The sequence below is a fragment of the Gracilinanus agilis genome, chromosome 1 (genome assembly GCF_016433145.1).
Source record: "Gracilinanus agilis isolate LMUSP501 chromosome 1, AgileGrace, whole genome shotgun sequence".
Classification (NCBI taxonomy): Eukaryota; Metazoa; Chordata; class Mammalia; order Didelphimorphia; family Didelphidae; genus Gracilinanus; species Gracilinanus agilis.
This window is the reverse complement of record NC_058130.1, coordinates 256,326,670-256,343,430: the sequence shown is the minus strand read 5'-3', so window position 1 is coordinate 256,343,430 and position 16,761 is coordinate 256,326,670. Positions and strand designations below refer to the sequence as shown.

The following is a 16,761-nucleotide window of genomic DNA, read 5'->3' as shown; positions in this document are numbered from 1 at the left end:
ACCAGCAGCAATACAATGACCCAGGACAATTCTGAGGGATTTATGGTAAAGAATGCTACCCACATTCAGAGGAAGGACTGCAGGAGAGGAAACATATAAGAAAAACAACTGCTTGAATGCATGGGTTGGGGTGGACATGATTGAGGGTGTGGACTCAAAACTACCACACCAATGCAACTACCAACAATTTGGAAATTGGTCTTGACCAAGGACACATGACAAAACTAGTGGAAATGTGCATTGGCCATGGGTGGGGGGAGTTCGGGGGGGTGAAGGGGAAAGGAGGAGCATGAATCATATAACCATGTTAAAAATGAATATTAATAAATGTTTGAAAAAAAAAGTAGAATTATCCAAAGATAACTATTTTGTGCCATTAGCCCTACAATTCAATATCTTTATGACAACATAACATTTTTAAAATTAAAAAATAATTCCAGATCATCCTCATATTTTTTGATTGAAAAAAACATTAAGATTTATTGTGAAACTAACTACATCTTTTTTTTATCTTCAAAGTGTATGAAGATTCAATGAAAAAAGCTATCTACTGATGGATGGAATCTAAATGCAGATCAAAGCATACTATTTTCACTTTATTTTCTTCAAGAGGTTTCTGTTTTTTAGTGATACATGTCATCTTCCACATCATGATGAAATCAGAAATATTTATTACAAGAAAGCATGTGTATGGCATATCAAGTTGCTTACCATTTCAGGAAACAGGGATAGGAGGGAAGGGGGGAGAGAATTTGAAACTCAAAATGTTAGAGAACAAATGTTAAAAATTGTCTCTACGTGTATGGGGGGAGGGATTTACTGGGGAAAAAATCATATAAACATTAAAAATGCAATTCATTTCCCCCAAAAATGCTATCTAAAGATATCTATATATGTCAAAAGTTATATGAATCAAGGTCAAAAAGCACTTATTAGTGTTTACTATGTACATTAAGAAAATGTGTTTAAATATATTATGGAATCATAAAGAAGGTATATGTTAGGGGAAAGGGGGAAAGTGTGTAGAGCAGAGAAAGGGCAAAAAGGGGGGAAACAGTGGGACAGTTATGCACTGAACAAGATAAACACTAGTTCTCATCTGGGTTGTATGAATAGGGACAATAAGAAGCCTATTTGGACTTCAAAGTAATAATGACCTAAGAGTTATCTACTATGAAAGAAAGATAGGAAGAGAATACCAAAGACGGAGAAAGAAGCAAAGCTGACCTCAATCAAAGTCACTCCAAAGATCACTGGCCAAACTAGTATAATCAGAAGAAAAGTTGTCTCTACTTAGAATATATAATGATAACGACTCCAAATATTGGGAAATTTTGAGAAAAAAAATCAAGTCTCCATTCTGGGCTCTCTCTCCCCTGGAAACAATGAATAGACACATAAAACATCATGTAAATTTTTATTCCCATAAAATCCCTTTGTATCAAACAATACAAGTTACTCTTAAGGGATTTCTAACAAAGAAAAGGAAGGAATTTTCCTAAGGAATTCTTAGAGCAGGAATTACCATTTATTCCCAAGACTAAGACATATAAAAGATGCTTAGCCTGGAAAAACTGTTAGCCTACTAAGCAACATACCCTTTAACACTTACCATCTCACAGTATAGACTTCACTGAGTTCAATGTGTCTCAAAGGACTACCAGGGAAAAAGGAGAGTGAGGAAGAGATTGGAAAATACATATTCTGGTCATATGCTCAAAATTCAACCATTAGGTTAAGAGTAATATCAGCATGTCATCTCCCTCAATTAGAAAGTGAACTCCTTGGGGGCAGCTGGGTAGCTCAATGGATTGAGAGTCAGGCCTAGAGACAGGAGGTCCTGGGTTCAAATCCGACCTCAGACACTTCCCAGCTGTGTGACCCTGGGCAAGTCACTTGACCCCCATTGCCCACCCTTACCACTCGTCCACCAAGGAACCAATACACAGAAGTTAAGGGTTTAAAAAAAAAAAGAAAAGAAAGAAAGCGAGCTCCTTGAGAAGAGGGGTGGTCTCAATTTTTTATCCATATCCTTGCATGTGCTTAGAAGGATGCTTTGTACATGGAGCTTAATAAATACTTTCCTATTCTGTTTATTCTCTTTCTTCTAACACTAATATGAATTTTATGACTGAATTTGAAAGAGGAGCAGCAGCTCTGAGGAACAGAGGGGAAAAAATGTTAATCTCCACTTGCTCAAAAGTTTCATTTTTCTAGAAAGAGAAACAAACCATACCCTCTGATTCCCTCACATTAAGTCATTAGGCCATGAACTATCAAACATTGACTGAAATCTAAACTTTTTTTAAAGGGGAATTTTTGCTATTTTGGCTCAATACACATTACAGTATTTTAGAGCAAAACTTTCATTTTCATTTCTCAAACTAAACTGAAAAATCTTGCTGTTAGGGAAATTTATTGTTCTCACATCATATTAAGCCATTCTATAATCTAGGGGAAGAAAAGAAAGTTAGAACAACATCCAAAGACCTCAATCTTTAGTGCTTAGAAAAGGGACTCTAAGTCAACATAATGAAATTTCAAATTGATTTTTCCACAGAACAATGTTATAAGCAGAGGATAATTTTCCTGACCAAGAGATTGATGTCCAATTTTTGTAAAGATGGTTATAAGCACTATAAAGATTACTACTAGATATAAATTTATTACAAGTCAATATTTTCTACCAAGCCTATACAATTTAGTTTCATTTATTTAAATAATCCTCAGAAAAGAAATAATTAGAAGAAGTAGGCAACTAGTATATCATAACTTGTCAGGAGAGTCTAATGTGTCTAAGCTGGAAGGCAGATAAATCCTTGGGAGAGAAAATCACAGAAGGGGGAAAAGCTCTCTTACTCCAGAACCTTACCTAAGAAGAAACAGACTGAGTAGTTATCAAAAAGATTGTGAATACCAGTTGGTTGAGATTTGGGATAACAAAAACTTTAGAATTTTCATGGGAAGACTGAGAATCTTGGTAATAGATTGTTCAAAAATGATTCAGGACAATTCAGTTTGTTTTGGAGTTCTTGTGGCCTTGAAGAAGGGACATTCCACCCAAATGAAGGGACACCAGTTAGAGAAGACAAGAGTAAGACAAAAGCAGATATCCTCAGACAAGAAAGCAAAAGGAAACTCTGGATGCCTGGGTGGAATGCAAACCAAGCTAAACTGGTGGGTGAGAATTAAGTCCAAGCAACAGCTCCTTTTTCTTCTCCCTATTTTCCCAAGAGTTTAAATCTCAGTCTCTTTTTTCAGAAACTCTTCCGGACTGGATGAGTATTTGATCATTTGCCCTTGTTTTTATGTGACTCAATGCTACTAATAAACTACACAGCCATTATTAAAACGGCTGAACAATAAAAAAACAAAACAAAACCAGGAACTTTGCCTAAGCCTAAAATTTTGCAGCCCAAACTTGAGAGCAGGGAAGGTAGCCCACTAAGGCAATGAGGGGGAAAAAAAATAAATCAAAGAAATTTGAAAAGGAATGAAGAAACAAGTTATCACTATGCAAATGATATAGTATACTAAGAATGACTCTGGGGTATAGACTGTACCAATTGGAAAATTTTGACAAATTTGGTAATTACTGTAAATACTCCAGAGTATATCCACCAGACTGCCTTTGACCCCAGAGAGATTGGGAAATAATATGGGTAGGCGTAAGGGAGAGGGGGTGAGATTTGGTGTGCATGTCCCCTAATGAAGCTCTTAAAAGGTACTGGATAACATCCCCACACCAGGAAACAATAACAATAATAATAATAAGAGCTGATATTCATTTAATTTTATATATGCTATCTCATTTGATCCTCACAATCACTACGAGAGTATTATTTTTATCCCCATTTTACAGATGAGAAAATTATGCTTCAAAAAAGTTTAATAACTTACCCACAGTTTCGAACCTAAGTATCTAAAGTAGGAGCTGAACTCAGTTCTTCAGATTCTTATGTTCAACGTTCTAAGTTCAACACTCTATCCATTGGGAAAGATGCTAACTTACTTTTAAGAAGTATTGGTTCTAAGGTGGAAGGTAAGGATTTTTTTTTAAAGAAGAAAGAGAAATTAAAAGATTCTAAAGAAACAAATTCTTTCTAGTCTTTAATTGCTTCCTTAAAGAGACTTCAATCCATTCTTCTTTTAAAACAAACACATAAGAATAAAGGTGGCAAAGGTTGCCCAAGTTAATGATGGGCAGAAAATGAAATGAAGGACAAGGGCACAAAGGAGTTCATTAGTGAAATATTTTGTTTAAGTAAAAAAGAAAAAAGGGAGGAGAGAGGCCAAAGGAGGATGATGAATTCAAAGAGAACAGTAAAAGATGAAGAAGGATAAAAAAAAAAAAAAAGGAATTTCAAAATTTGGGCACATTTCTGGGTGACACCAGGGTGCTCAAAAGGGATTTCAAAACGACTATTGAAGCTCTGAAAGTAGCAATGGGGTGAAGCCCCAGAGTGAACTTCTTAGGAAAGGGCTTGGTGTCTGCAGATATTCCTTCCCCTACATTCTCCCCCAAAACTACATCACTCCAATGAAGCCAGTCAGTTTATTGCAACTTTTACATGCCATGTTCATCCCTAATTCTATGCCATCTTCTTCCCTCCTTAGTCAATCTAAACCCTTTCCATTGCTCAAGGACCAAATCAAGTCCCACCCCTGCTATTATCACATTCTACTACCTCTAGTCCACACCAATTCCTTTTCTCTCACTGGTTCTCTAAGACCCTACCAGTGCCATTCAACTTCTGCCTTCCATTGTGATCCAACTACCTCACATGCAATAATTTTACTCAATAGATTTTTGTGCTCTCCAGCTTCATAGTGGCCTCACTTAAAAAAAAAATTCCTCGAAGGGAAAACATATTTGCATGTGGTTCATTTCTAGGGTAGATGAGATCTGTGAGGTGTACCACAAAGATGTGCAAAGATCAAAGTTTGCCAGAGAAGTAGAAGGCAAATCCCAAATTATACTCGCCTGTGGAAGATCTGTAAAGTACAACTATAAAGCACATATGCCCATTAATTTATGGTGGTATTTTGGGGAGAAGGAGGAGTATAAAGGATAGTAAGACTAAAAGCTGGGTTAAGGATTCTGAATACTACCATTCTAATGCAGCTTTACCAAAATGTTCCATTCAATGTGGTAATTTGCTTATTCCCTGTGTGGCCAAAATTACATGAGTAGGTAATGGGTAATAACACTTATCCAGCTTCCCAGATTGTGGGAAGAAATTCTTATAACTTGAAAACCCTTTGCAAATAAAAATTACCTAGCAAATGTTCATAAAAAAAAGTATAGCAGGCTTGAGCTGTTGTTTTAAGATATTATTAAAACTTAATGATAATGAAGTTGCTTTGTTTTTCCAAAACCCAGGTCAGATCCTACACCTAGATCTCCAGATGAAATGTTAGTTGTCTCCCCAAGTGTTACCTGAATCCCCTAGAGGTCTTATTTATAATTCTAGCCTCAGTCCTCATTCAATACACACAAACAAGTCTTTTTTACCTTTACACCCTGAATGAGACCGTTCATGAGGAAAGTATGTTGAGGAAATGTTTCATGTAGGACCTGCCAAAAAAAAAAAAAAAAAAAAAAGATGATTAAATAAACATCACAGGTTGAAATGCAAATTTAAAAGAATGAAAAGATACCTTCTTTTCAGAGAAATACAGAAAAATTTTGCCACAAGTTTTTCTTTACTATTATCTTCAGTCACACTCTTCCCTGTATACATCAAAACTCATCAGCAGTTAGCAAGAGAAAAGAAAGCTAAAAGTAGTAACTATAATGACACCTCTTTGTTCTTTACTGTTTATAAAGCCCCTGGCATATTTTATCAGGTAATGTTTAATTTTGTCAGCAACTGGATTCAAAAGTTTTAAAATGGTATAGGCAAGCATGAAATTGCTGAACAATTCCATGAGTCAAAACCATGGTGATAAGGTCCAATATAATATTTGTTATCTGATCACTGTGGCAAGGCAATCCTTTAAAACTACTCTCATGCTTTACAGAATAGCTGTTCACAACTTTTTTATCTCAACTTTAGTTTTCTTCCTCGGTCACTCTCAGCAGAGGAAGATCTCATATTTTATTGACATTAGAAAGTATGTCACGAGCTATCTCTCCTCCCCAATTTTATATCTCAAAAAAAAAAAATAATCTTCATTCAATCTCTAGGGAATACGTGGCTCATATCCTTGCCAAGGCCAACTCAGCTGCTTATGCATTGATATTCTCCCTGCTGGTCTCCTGCAGCAGATTGCATTCATTCCCCTCCCCTCAACTTCTTAACTCTTCCTATGTATTTTCTCTTTCCCTTCTGCTATAAACATGCCCAAATACCATTTCCTAAAACTCTTTATCTCTCCTTTTCCCAGCCATGCTATCTGCATTTTTTTAATTTTTCCTCTATCTTCTCTTCATTCATTGCTCAAGCCTTTTGGTTTGGTGCCTGAATTCGTCACTTTAGTGAAATCATTCTCTCCAAGGTTACCACAGATCTTTTATTTGACAAAATCTGAGGCTTTTTTCTTGGTCCTCCTCCTTTCTTGAGAGCATCTCCCATTGCTAACCACCCTAAAATTCTTATCACTTTCCCCTGCCTGAGAATTTATTATGCTGGTTTCTTCTGATTCTTCACTCATAATTTATTTTGCTGGATCACCATCCAGGTATTGTTGTGGCTGTACCCCAGGACTCTGTCCCAGGTTTTCTTTCTCTATATTTTCTTCCTTGGGGTTCCTACCATCTTCCATGAGTTCAACTAACATTTCCATGCAAATGACTCCCAGCCCTAGCCTCTCCTAAGCTCATCACCAACAGCCTAATGAATATCCAGTCCAACTGGACTATTCCATGGGCATGTCAAATTTAGCATGTCCAAAGAACTCATTACCTTTCCCCAAAAATTGTCCCCTTTTTCCTAACTTGTCTGTCTCTTTTGAGACCACCACCATCCTGCCAGTTAACCAGATTTGTGACTTAGGACTCAATCTCAACTCTTTAATCTCATTTATTCCCTACCCCCATCCAAGCTGCCAGGTCCTATCAATTTACTTTCATAACATCAACTGGCCCTTGGATTGGAGGTATCCAACATTGGGGTAGGAGGAGAGGAGGGAAGACCATATAAATACTGAGGTCGCAGAACACTTTCAAATTTAAGCACATTATTTTTTCGTGTGGGTGGTACAAATGAACTAGAAGGCCAGTAAGGCCTTATCACCTGTCTGCCATTAGTTTTTCTTTGTGTAATGCTACTGTATAGCCAGGAAACAACTCACATTCAAATAGCAATTTAAAAGTCACAAAACATAAATAACTTTCTAATCTCATTTCAAAGATAAAGAAACTGAGGCTCACAAAGGTGAAATGGCTTGTCTATGATCACACAGGTATTAAAACAGACCTCTGTTTGAAAGTCAACACCTCTCTGACAGGCTTCAAATAAAGGTCTACAGACTCAAGTCTACTGCTCTTTCAATGACTCAGATTTGGATCAATCAGTAAAGTACAAAAGAAAATGAATGTGATTAATTTCATGAAGAAATCCATATATACGTATATATCACTATGTCCCAATATCAAAAAAAAAAAACTTGAGGCAATTCTCAGTTTGTTCCAACCCCCGCATTTTACAGATAGGACAATGGAGACCCAAAGAAGGAATGATAAATTCCCAGGTTAGGTTAACAATTCACTTCAGTAAAACCACAAACATTGTGTAAGTGTCTTTCCATATGCCTCGTATATAGTCAGTGCTCTCAGAAAGCTTCTCACAGTAGGTAATAAGAATGGCATCTGTTTTAAGAAGATGGAGTTGGCTTCCCTTGGCAGGAGGGAGGCTGTCTTGGGAATTGGCTGGCCCAAGAAACCAGCTAAATTATTCGGTTTGGTTCCCTTGCCCCTGAGGCTTAAATGTATTCGGTTGTTGCAATGACTTGACAGCTAAAATTTTTTTTAAATCCCTATATTCATTGCTAAAATGGGGGAAACGTGGTGCAGGTGGGAGCCTCACGTGACTAACTGGTCAGATACAGTACCTGGCTGGAGCCATGCTGGAGGTGCATGGAGAGCCCTCTTGGTGGGATAAAGAAGAACGGTCACTGACCCTCTAAGGCTGGGGGTCAGATGCTTAAGAAACTTGTCAGGGAGAGCAGGAAAATAGCAAAATTAAGTGCCCCTTGGTTCTTAACAGTTTTGAAAAAGCTGGATCACCAACCACAAATGGAAAATGAAGACCATTTTTTTTTTTTTTGGTATTTAGCAATTAGAGGCAGAAGTGAATATACTTTTTTGACTTCTGAGGACTTTGCCTACTGGCACAGGAGAGAGAATACTGAACTTGGAAGTAGGACAGACTTCAGCTCAGACATTTACTCTCTGTGTGAACTCGGACAAGTCACCTCCTCCTCTCAGCCTCAAAAAATCCCTATAAAATGAGGATAATAAAAGTGCCTACCTCCCAGGACTGTTATTAGAACCAAATAAGACAACATTCACAAAGCACTTTGCAAACCTTAAAGCACTATAGCAGGAGTTGGCAACATATGGCTCTCAAGCCATATTTTGAGGGCCAGATATGGCTCTTTCTGCAGGAGCCATAAAGTCAATTTTTTTCAGGCACTGTTACAGGAGCGCGCACTGTGAGCACTGTACGGCTCTCACGAAATTACATTTTAAAAAATGTGGCGTTTATGGCCCTCACGGCCAAAAAGGTTGCTGACCCCTGTACTATAGGAATGCTATCTTTCTAGCTCTGTTGGAGAACAGTTTATAGATCTAGCAACAAAATCACAAGTCAAAAGGACAATGTCAATATTGTTGGGTATTAGGGTTGGGAGGGGACAGATAAGGAGCCTAATCTCTAACACAGAGGGCTCATTGGAGAAAATCTTATCCTTCTGAAATTATAGGAGGAGTGAAGAAGAGGATTGGGAATAATCTGGTGGGACCAGAACCTGGGACCTATTTTGTTACTACCCCCCAGGACCTCCTGAGGAGTGATCCTCAAAGTGGGAGCCAGAGGGAGGGCAGACTTTCACCACCAAAGAACTTGGAAGGCTGCAGAAGTTCAAATGGCAAACTAATACCTCATTAGAACAATGGTTAATGAAGATGTGATCTACTGGAGGCAATTCCCACGTTTTGTCAGCAAGAGTTCACTGGCCTGGGGACCTTATATAAAATATGCTCTTCAGAACCAGGAGAGGAGAACCTTATACAGAGACTGATACACTGTGGCATAATTGAATGTAATGGACTTCTCTACTAGCAGCAATGCAATGATCCAGGACAATTCTGAGGGACTTATGAGAAAGAACACTATCCACATCCAGAGAAGAACTGTGGGAGCAGAAACACAGAAGAAAAACAACTGTTTGATCACATGGGTCGATGGGGATATGATTGGGGACATAGACTCTAAGTGATCACCCTAATGCAAATAATAATAATATGGAAATAGGTCTTGATCAGTGACACATGTAAAACCCAGTGGAATTGCTTGTTGGCTACAGGAGAGGGGTGTGAGGAGGGGAGGGAAAGAACATGAATCATGTAACCATGGAAAAATATTCTAAATTAATTAAATATAATTTTTCAAATTAAAAAAAAAAAAAGAAGATATGCTCTTCCAAAGTCTGCTGAACTAGTCAGAGACCCCAAATAAAGATTCCTTCTTTGTCCTTTTTAATGTGGCTAAAATGAGGAGATTTGGCCCCCAAGTGATAAATTCCTCTGTAGTCATCTACCCAATAGGAGATATAAAAGGAGGGAATTAAATCTTTTTTTAATTGTTTTTTAATGGATTTGTTAAACAGGATGGATGTTCCCTTAACAGAAATCCTGCCTCCCATTCCATAAAACTAACCTACTTAGGGGGTAATTAATCTCACATTTCGGGTGGAGTCCCACTGGAATAGTTTCAGGATTTAGTCAAGGAGCTTTGCCACCAAACTACCATAACTGCCCAGATAGATCAATGCTTAAAGTTTGAGGGGGACATTAGGACAGCTATCTGGGCAAACAGAGTTGTTCACACAGACAGGAATTCTAAGGATGATGGGAAAAGGCATCTTGTTGTCTCCACATTGGCCGAATTCAGAGTGATGATGCTCTTTCCCATAAAAGGGCTCAGGGTATTGTTTTCGAAACACTGACCAAAATGATTGATAGAACCTATAAGAGTATTAGTAAAATTATGCCAGAATATGCAAGTCCAGGGCAGGTCATTTTGCCCAGGCTCTATCCCAGCTGGCCATTCAGGGCCACCTAAGGTTTTACATCCCGATCTGAGGAGCTAGTTGACTGAGGTGAGGGCTGAGGTTTGCCCAAAGCTTAGGCTGGTCTAACTACAAGATTAGAGACCATATGGCTGAATCACTATGTCTTGAAGGTTGAAGGAGAGGTGCCTCCGTATAAAGGGATGCTATATATATGCAATTAGATTACCACTGTAACTAGGGGAAACATGGAAACTTCACTGGGGTGATCCAGTTTCTGCTGGAAAATTTTGGAAGGAAAGTTGTCAAGGGAAAAAGCACTCTTGCTTGAATGGCAGTCAATCTCAGTCATAGCTGATCAGAGGGAGTGTATTGTGGGCATGGATATCATAGATTCTTGGGAGGCAAAATCTATATGGATGCTTATGATAGCTTCTATGTCACTAACTATGGAGAAGAGCTATATGGAAGCCCTTGAAATTACCTAAACCACTCCATGTAATTCCCATGCAGGAGAAAATAATATACATAAAGAAGGCTAAGGTGCTTCATTATACAAAATCTCTTTATATTAACCTTGTGCAGCCAGTGAAGAAAGCAAGTAATAGCTAAAAATTTATAGTAGACTAAAGGGAATTGAAAAAACTTATGCCAATTGCTGCAGGAATTCCTAACCTTTTCAACGTGGTGGACCAGGTAGCTCAGGCCCTGGGAAAATGGTATGGGTTTGAAGAAGCTAAGAGGCAGAGTGGAGTCTGGAGAATGTGGGCTCAAATCTGGCTTCAGACACTTCCTAGCCACGTGGTCCATGGCAAGTCACAACCCCATTTGCCTAGCCTTTGCCTTCTTAAGAGTTTTTACTAGGAGAGAAGGTATGAGATTTAAAAAAAACACTATAGGGTTACTGATATGGTCAATGTCTTTTTCTACTGCAATAGGAGTCAATGAAAACTAACAGTTTGATTCAACCTAGGAAAGAATTCAGTGTACTATCCTTGGTTTTCCTCAGAATTACTCAGAAGTCTCCTTCTTAAGGATGCTGCCATCTACTATAACATAACTATAAGATGTTATGCTGACTGGATCAGATTAAGGTCAGCATGACAGAGGGCCTGAGTCATATTTTGCCTCCTCTAGGAGACAAGCAGTGGAAGATTACACCATAAGATTTAGTGTTCGGCCTGTCTAGTTAAGTTTTAGAGAATGTATCAGAGAGGGGAAACCAGATCATTTGGGACATAGTTCATATGTTACTGACATTTGCTTCTCCGTCTCTAAAAATTAAACTCAGGAATACAGAACTCTTCAATTTCTGGAGAATCCACATTGTCTATGTGCACGTTTTGGCAGCTCCCATTTACCAACTCATTTCCTCTTTCATGTAGGGATCAGAAACAGGAAAACCTTCTCCCGAGTCCTTATGATTCTATGTTCTTGGAAAACTCTATCCATAAGGACCTTAATGAGACAAGCCTTTTTGGCAAACACCAAGAAGTGACTACTTTAAATGACCATTACATTTCTAGAGCTATAAGATCCCCAAAGTGGCCACCTATTATCCCTCTTTTGAAAAACAATTAACTTGCTTGTTATTGGGGCCTAGCTGTTACTGAATGAACAGAAACATTAGTCTTTCTACAGAGTTATCTCTCATGCATGATTCAAAAGGGCCCCTAATAAGATATCTAGGGCATATCACCACAAGGACTCTGCTGCTAAAAGACCTGACTTTCTACTGGGTATATCACTTACTCAGCTGCCATGTCAATGTGTGAACTCGTTCATACTGCTGACTAGAAATGCTTCTCTAATGTTCTATTTGTAAAGTTGACTACTTATAAACAAGTGAAAAGCTACATTTTTCCCCAGTGAATTTCAGTTTATTACATTCAACCCAATGCCCTGCTTATCAAGACTTATCTGAAACCTGACTCAGTCACCCAATGATCTAGCAATTACTCCTAGTTTTGTGTCATCTGCATTCTGATAAGCATGCCACGAAGCCTTTAAGTCACTACCAAAAATGTCCCGGTACCAAGGGCAGATCCCTGAGATATTAACTAGAGATCTCCTTCCAAGCTGACATCAAACCATGAAGGACTCCTCTGTCAGTCCAGATACTCAAATTCACCCAGTCCAGCTACCATCTCTCAATATGATCAAGAAGAGAATACAGACAGACTGTCAAAACCTATACTAAAAATCTAGGTAAACTATACAGACAGCATTCCCCAGTTCTATCTAGTAATCCAGACAAAAAAGAGAATAAAATTAGTCAAGCATGACCTCTCCTTAGTGAGACCACCATCTCTTTAAACTAAATACACTCTAGAACTTTGTGAAGAACAGAAGTCAAGCTCAAAAGGCTATATATGGCAGGCACTGCATTCCTTTTTCTTTGAAAATCAGAACATTTGTCACTTTAAAGTCCTACAGTATGCTTCTCCCATACTCCACAATCTCACATCTGCCAGTTCTTTCACTATCAAAGGACATATTTGGTCTGGGTCTATTGATCCGAACTTTTCCATTTAAAGCCCTTTTGATTGGATTTCCAAGACTTATGCAAATATATTTTTTCCATTCCTTGTTATGTATATTCCACTCTTGGCCAGGCATTGGTCACTTTTCTATCTTAAGTCATTCTTCTTTTTAAACTTTGATCCAGAAACACAAATCCCATTCTCAGACATCATCTTTTTAGCCAGATATTTACTTCTTATCCAATCTTGTCCCTGTTCTGATACTTTTGTTGTCCATCAGCTGTAAAATGGAAAACACCCATATGTCCTGAAAGCCTTTAGATTCTTGCCCAAGATTCCATATCATTTAGCAATGCTTTTTAGATTCCTCCTGGCACATATCCCTCTTGGTACACATTTAATGACATGAATCATCACAGAATGGGTAGGAGTTACACATTAATTTTAAATAATTTCCATTAAAATTTTTATTAGTAAAAATAATTATGTAAGAGTAATGGAGTCATATTCTATCTACTAGATATAGTCAGTCACTTTGCCTAAAAATTGTAAATTTTTTAAAAACTTAATTATATTTTAAGTGTCCTAGTGGCTACTACTTAAAATAAATTCTCTTGTCAAACATTGGCATTCTCCTTAACAAATCCATGTTCTTGTATACCGAATTTCTTCTCTATATTATACTTGGCCAGTAGAAGGCAATTTACCATAGTTCTGACCCTATATTTCGGTTGTACAGAGATTTAATATTTCAGGATTTTTTAAAATGTAAGCATAAAACTAAACATAATTCTGAATTGCTACCTATATTCAATGTACTTCTATAAGCATCTATTAAATACTTAGCAATTAAAATATTCCTCACCTCTCCTTCGGTGCACCTCAGCATAAATATATATATATAATATTTTTAACCTGCTAAGAAAATAAGTTTCTTTACAGTAAAAGACAGGTCATGTTCTTATTTGTTTAGAGAATCCTAAGTCTTCTTCACATAAAAAATGTCACTATCTCTGCAGCTCCGGTACCTACTATATCGTTTTCCTCAGAACTATTTCCATGAAAAAGAGAGACCAGAAGCACCCACACTCTCTCTAAGAGCTGTGGACTAATTCTATAATACTACCAAGACAACTTGGGATTTTCCATCATATTATAATGTCTAATAATAACCAATAAAATGAATGCAAATGAATACAAAAATGCTCATACAAAAATACTGATATCAAATCACTGGCAACAGTGACAACACTAGCAGTACATCAATCTATCTCACACAAACACATATACACCTAACACACTCATAAACACACACACACACACACACACACACACACACACACACGTTACTTACTAGGAGCATAGGAGTTGTAAGTAGACCCCAAGCAAAGAACTCAAGGAAGATGACGACAACTGCATGGTATACACTAGGATGGCCAATACCTTGTTGCTAAAAAAGAAGGAAAAAATATTAAATAATTGTGACCAAATATTACAAGACTGTCCAAAACAGGGCAGATTTTGAAAGAGCATTAATAGTTTTCTTTTAAACATAGGATAAAATAAGTTTGAGATCTTTCTATATCTTTAAAGTATCCATCAAGCATATAACTATGCCAGACCACTAGATTGACAATGAATAAAATATTAACAGCAAAGAAAGTTGTAAAAATGTTTAAAATAATACTATTCCCATATTTTATTTTCAAGCACTACTTTAAAAATACATTGCATAATAATAAAACATTTACAAAAATAAAAGTTTTACAAGATCAAAAACAAAAGAGAATAAGAGAATAAGATCTACTGATCAAAAATAAAAAAATCCTTTCGAACCATCTTGATGAGAAATTTTTGTCTATCTTCTACCTGCATATCAGAATACACCAATTTTAAAATGTAAAAACAAGACATCATTAAAAAGTCCCTTTCCATATTATTACCATTTTAATTGAATGTAATATCCTTTAATTGAATGTAGATATCCTTAAATGTTACATTAAAATGTGAATTACAAAACTGAAATTTTTTTTAATCTTCTAAACTCATGGTAAAGCCAAATAACTGACTACATTTTCACTAACAAATTAGATAAAATTCATAAAACATTTTAGCAGTAATAGAAGCATTTCTCCTAAATTGTCCTTTATAAGCATATAGCACCTTAATACATATGACTTAGTAAGAAATAATGCCACAGCAACTAAACGAAGGTCAATTATCATATAAATTTTGGCCTATTGATCAAGGACACATGACAAAACTAGTGGAAATGCACATCGGCCATGGGGGGAGGTGCGGGGGGGGGGTTGAAGGGGAAAGGTGGAGCATGAATCATGTAACCATGTTAAAAATGAATATTAATAAATGTTAAAAAAATATGCCAAATGAATTATCAAGAAAATCAATAAATGTAAATAGAAATTAAAAAAAAAATTTGGCCTATTTTTAAGTCATTGTCATCCTCCTCTCTAACCCCTACTTCTGCTAAAGCAATGATTCCCAAAGTGGGCACTACAGCGATCCAAGGAGGTGGTGATGGCAACAGGTGCATTTATCTTTCCTATTAATTGCTATTAAATTTTTTTAAAAATTAATTTCCAGGGGGCTAAGTAATATTTTTTTCTGGAAAGGGGGCAGTAGGCCAAAAAAGTTTGGGAACCAATGTGCTAAAGTATTCAAACTTTTCCTTTTGTCTTATAGCCTCCTCCCTAACTGAATGGTTCCAGATGAATCCCAGGATCATCTATTTAGAGGAGGAAAGGACCTAGACCATGATCTAATATAATCCCATTTTACAAATAAGAGCATTATCTAAATGAGCCCATTTTACATATACATCTTAGAATCAATACTGCATATTGGTTCCAAGGCAGAAGAGTGGTAAGGACTAAGCAATGGGGGTTAAGTGACTTGCCCAGGGTCACACAGCTAGGAAGTATCTGAGGCCAGATTTGAACCCAAGACCTCTCCTCTCTAGGCCTGGCTCTCAATCCACTGAGCCACCCATAAACATTTTACATAATTTCACAGATAAGGAAAATGACCCAGATATATTAAATGACCTGCCCAATCAAGGTCACACAGGTAAGAATTAGCAGAACTAGAATTTGAATATAGATCCATTGCCTCCAAATTCATTCTTTCAACTATGCTATGAAGATAAAATATTTCAAGTAAAAAAATAATAATAATAATAGCAGCCAATATCATTTATATAGAACCTACTATATACTACACATTGTGTTAGCTCTTTACAAATATTATCTCACTTGATTCTCAGAACAACTCTGAGAGATATCTTGCAGAAGAGAACCTGAGGCAGACAGAGTAACTTGCCCAGGGTCCCACAAGCTAATAAGTGTCTGAGACGAATTCTGAACTCAAGTATTCCTGACACCACCAAGGCCCAAAGCTCCCTTCACTTGATCACCCACTGCTCTAAATACACACATTCAATGACATCATTTTCCAACTTTCAAAATGCATATCCAAGAAGAGTTTTTTAAATGCCACTTTTAATTCATCAGCATTACAATCAGTATAAATTTCAACACTTTGACTTGCCACATCTCTCACAACCAAACCCTTCTCTCCACTGACAACAACACAACTCCCCTCTTCGCAACCATTAGAACCTGAGTTAATAATAACCAAGTTTGACCCCAAGAAAAGAATATAAAGAATATAACTCAACCTAATTTTTTTAATGACTGAGGGACTATGAGTAGTGAACAAAGCATCAAAAAACAGGCTTTTAAAAGCTGAATTAATTTTACTTAAGTTTTTTTCTTCATGTTTTTACATTCTTTATACAAGGAATGGCTTTCTGGAAGGAATTAGAAGAGGGATACTCACTTGGAAATATAAGTGAAAGAAAAGCAATTGTAAAGTTTATTTTTTTTATTTTTTTTAACATTTATTAATATACATTTTTAACATGGTTACTTGATTCATGCTCCTCCTATCCCCTTCACCCCCACCCCCCCGCTCCCCCGCACTCCCCCCACCCATGGCCAATGCACATTTCCACTAGTTTTGT

At 37.1% G+C, this 16,761-nt stretch overlaps 1 protein-coding gene across 1 annotated transcript in view; it reads right to left on the bottom strand.

Moving 5' to 3' along the window:
- LOC123250530 (hippocampus abundant transcript-like protein 1) overlaps window positions 1-16,761 on the bottom strand; it is a 115,199-nt gene that overhangs the window by 50,676 nt on the left and 47,762 nt on the right. Inside the window, exons 2-5 of the mRNA XM_044679649.1 lie at window positions 14,074-14,169; window positions 5,516-5,578; window positions 2,429-2,451; window positions 1,613-1,657 (exon numbers count right to left, since the gene is read on the bottom strand). Of these exons, the coding sequence (XP_044535584.1) occupies window positions 1,613-1,657; window positions 2,429-2,451; window positions 5,516-5,578; window positions 14,074-14,169 (227 nt within the window). The remainder of the gene's footprint in view (window positions 1-1,612; window positions 1,658-2,428; window positions 2,452-5,515; window positions 5,579-14,073; window positions 14,170-16,761) is intronic.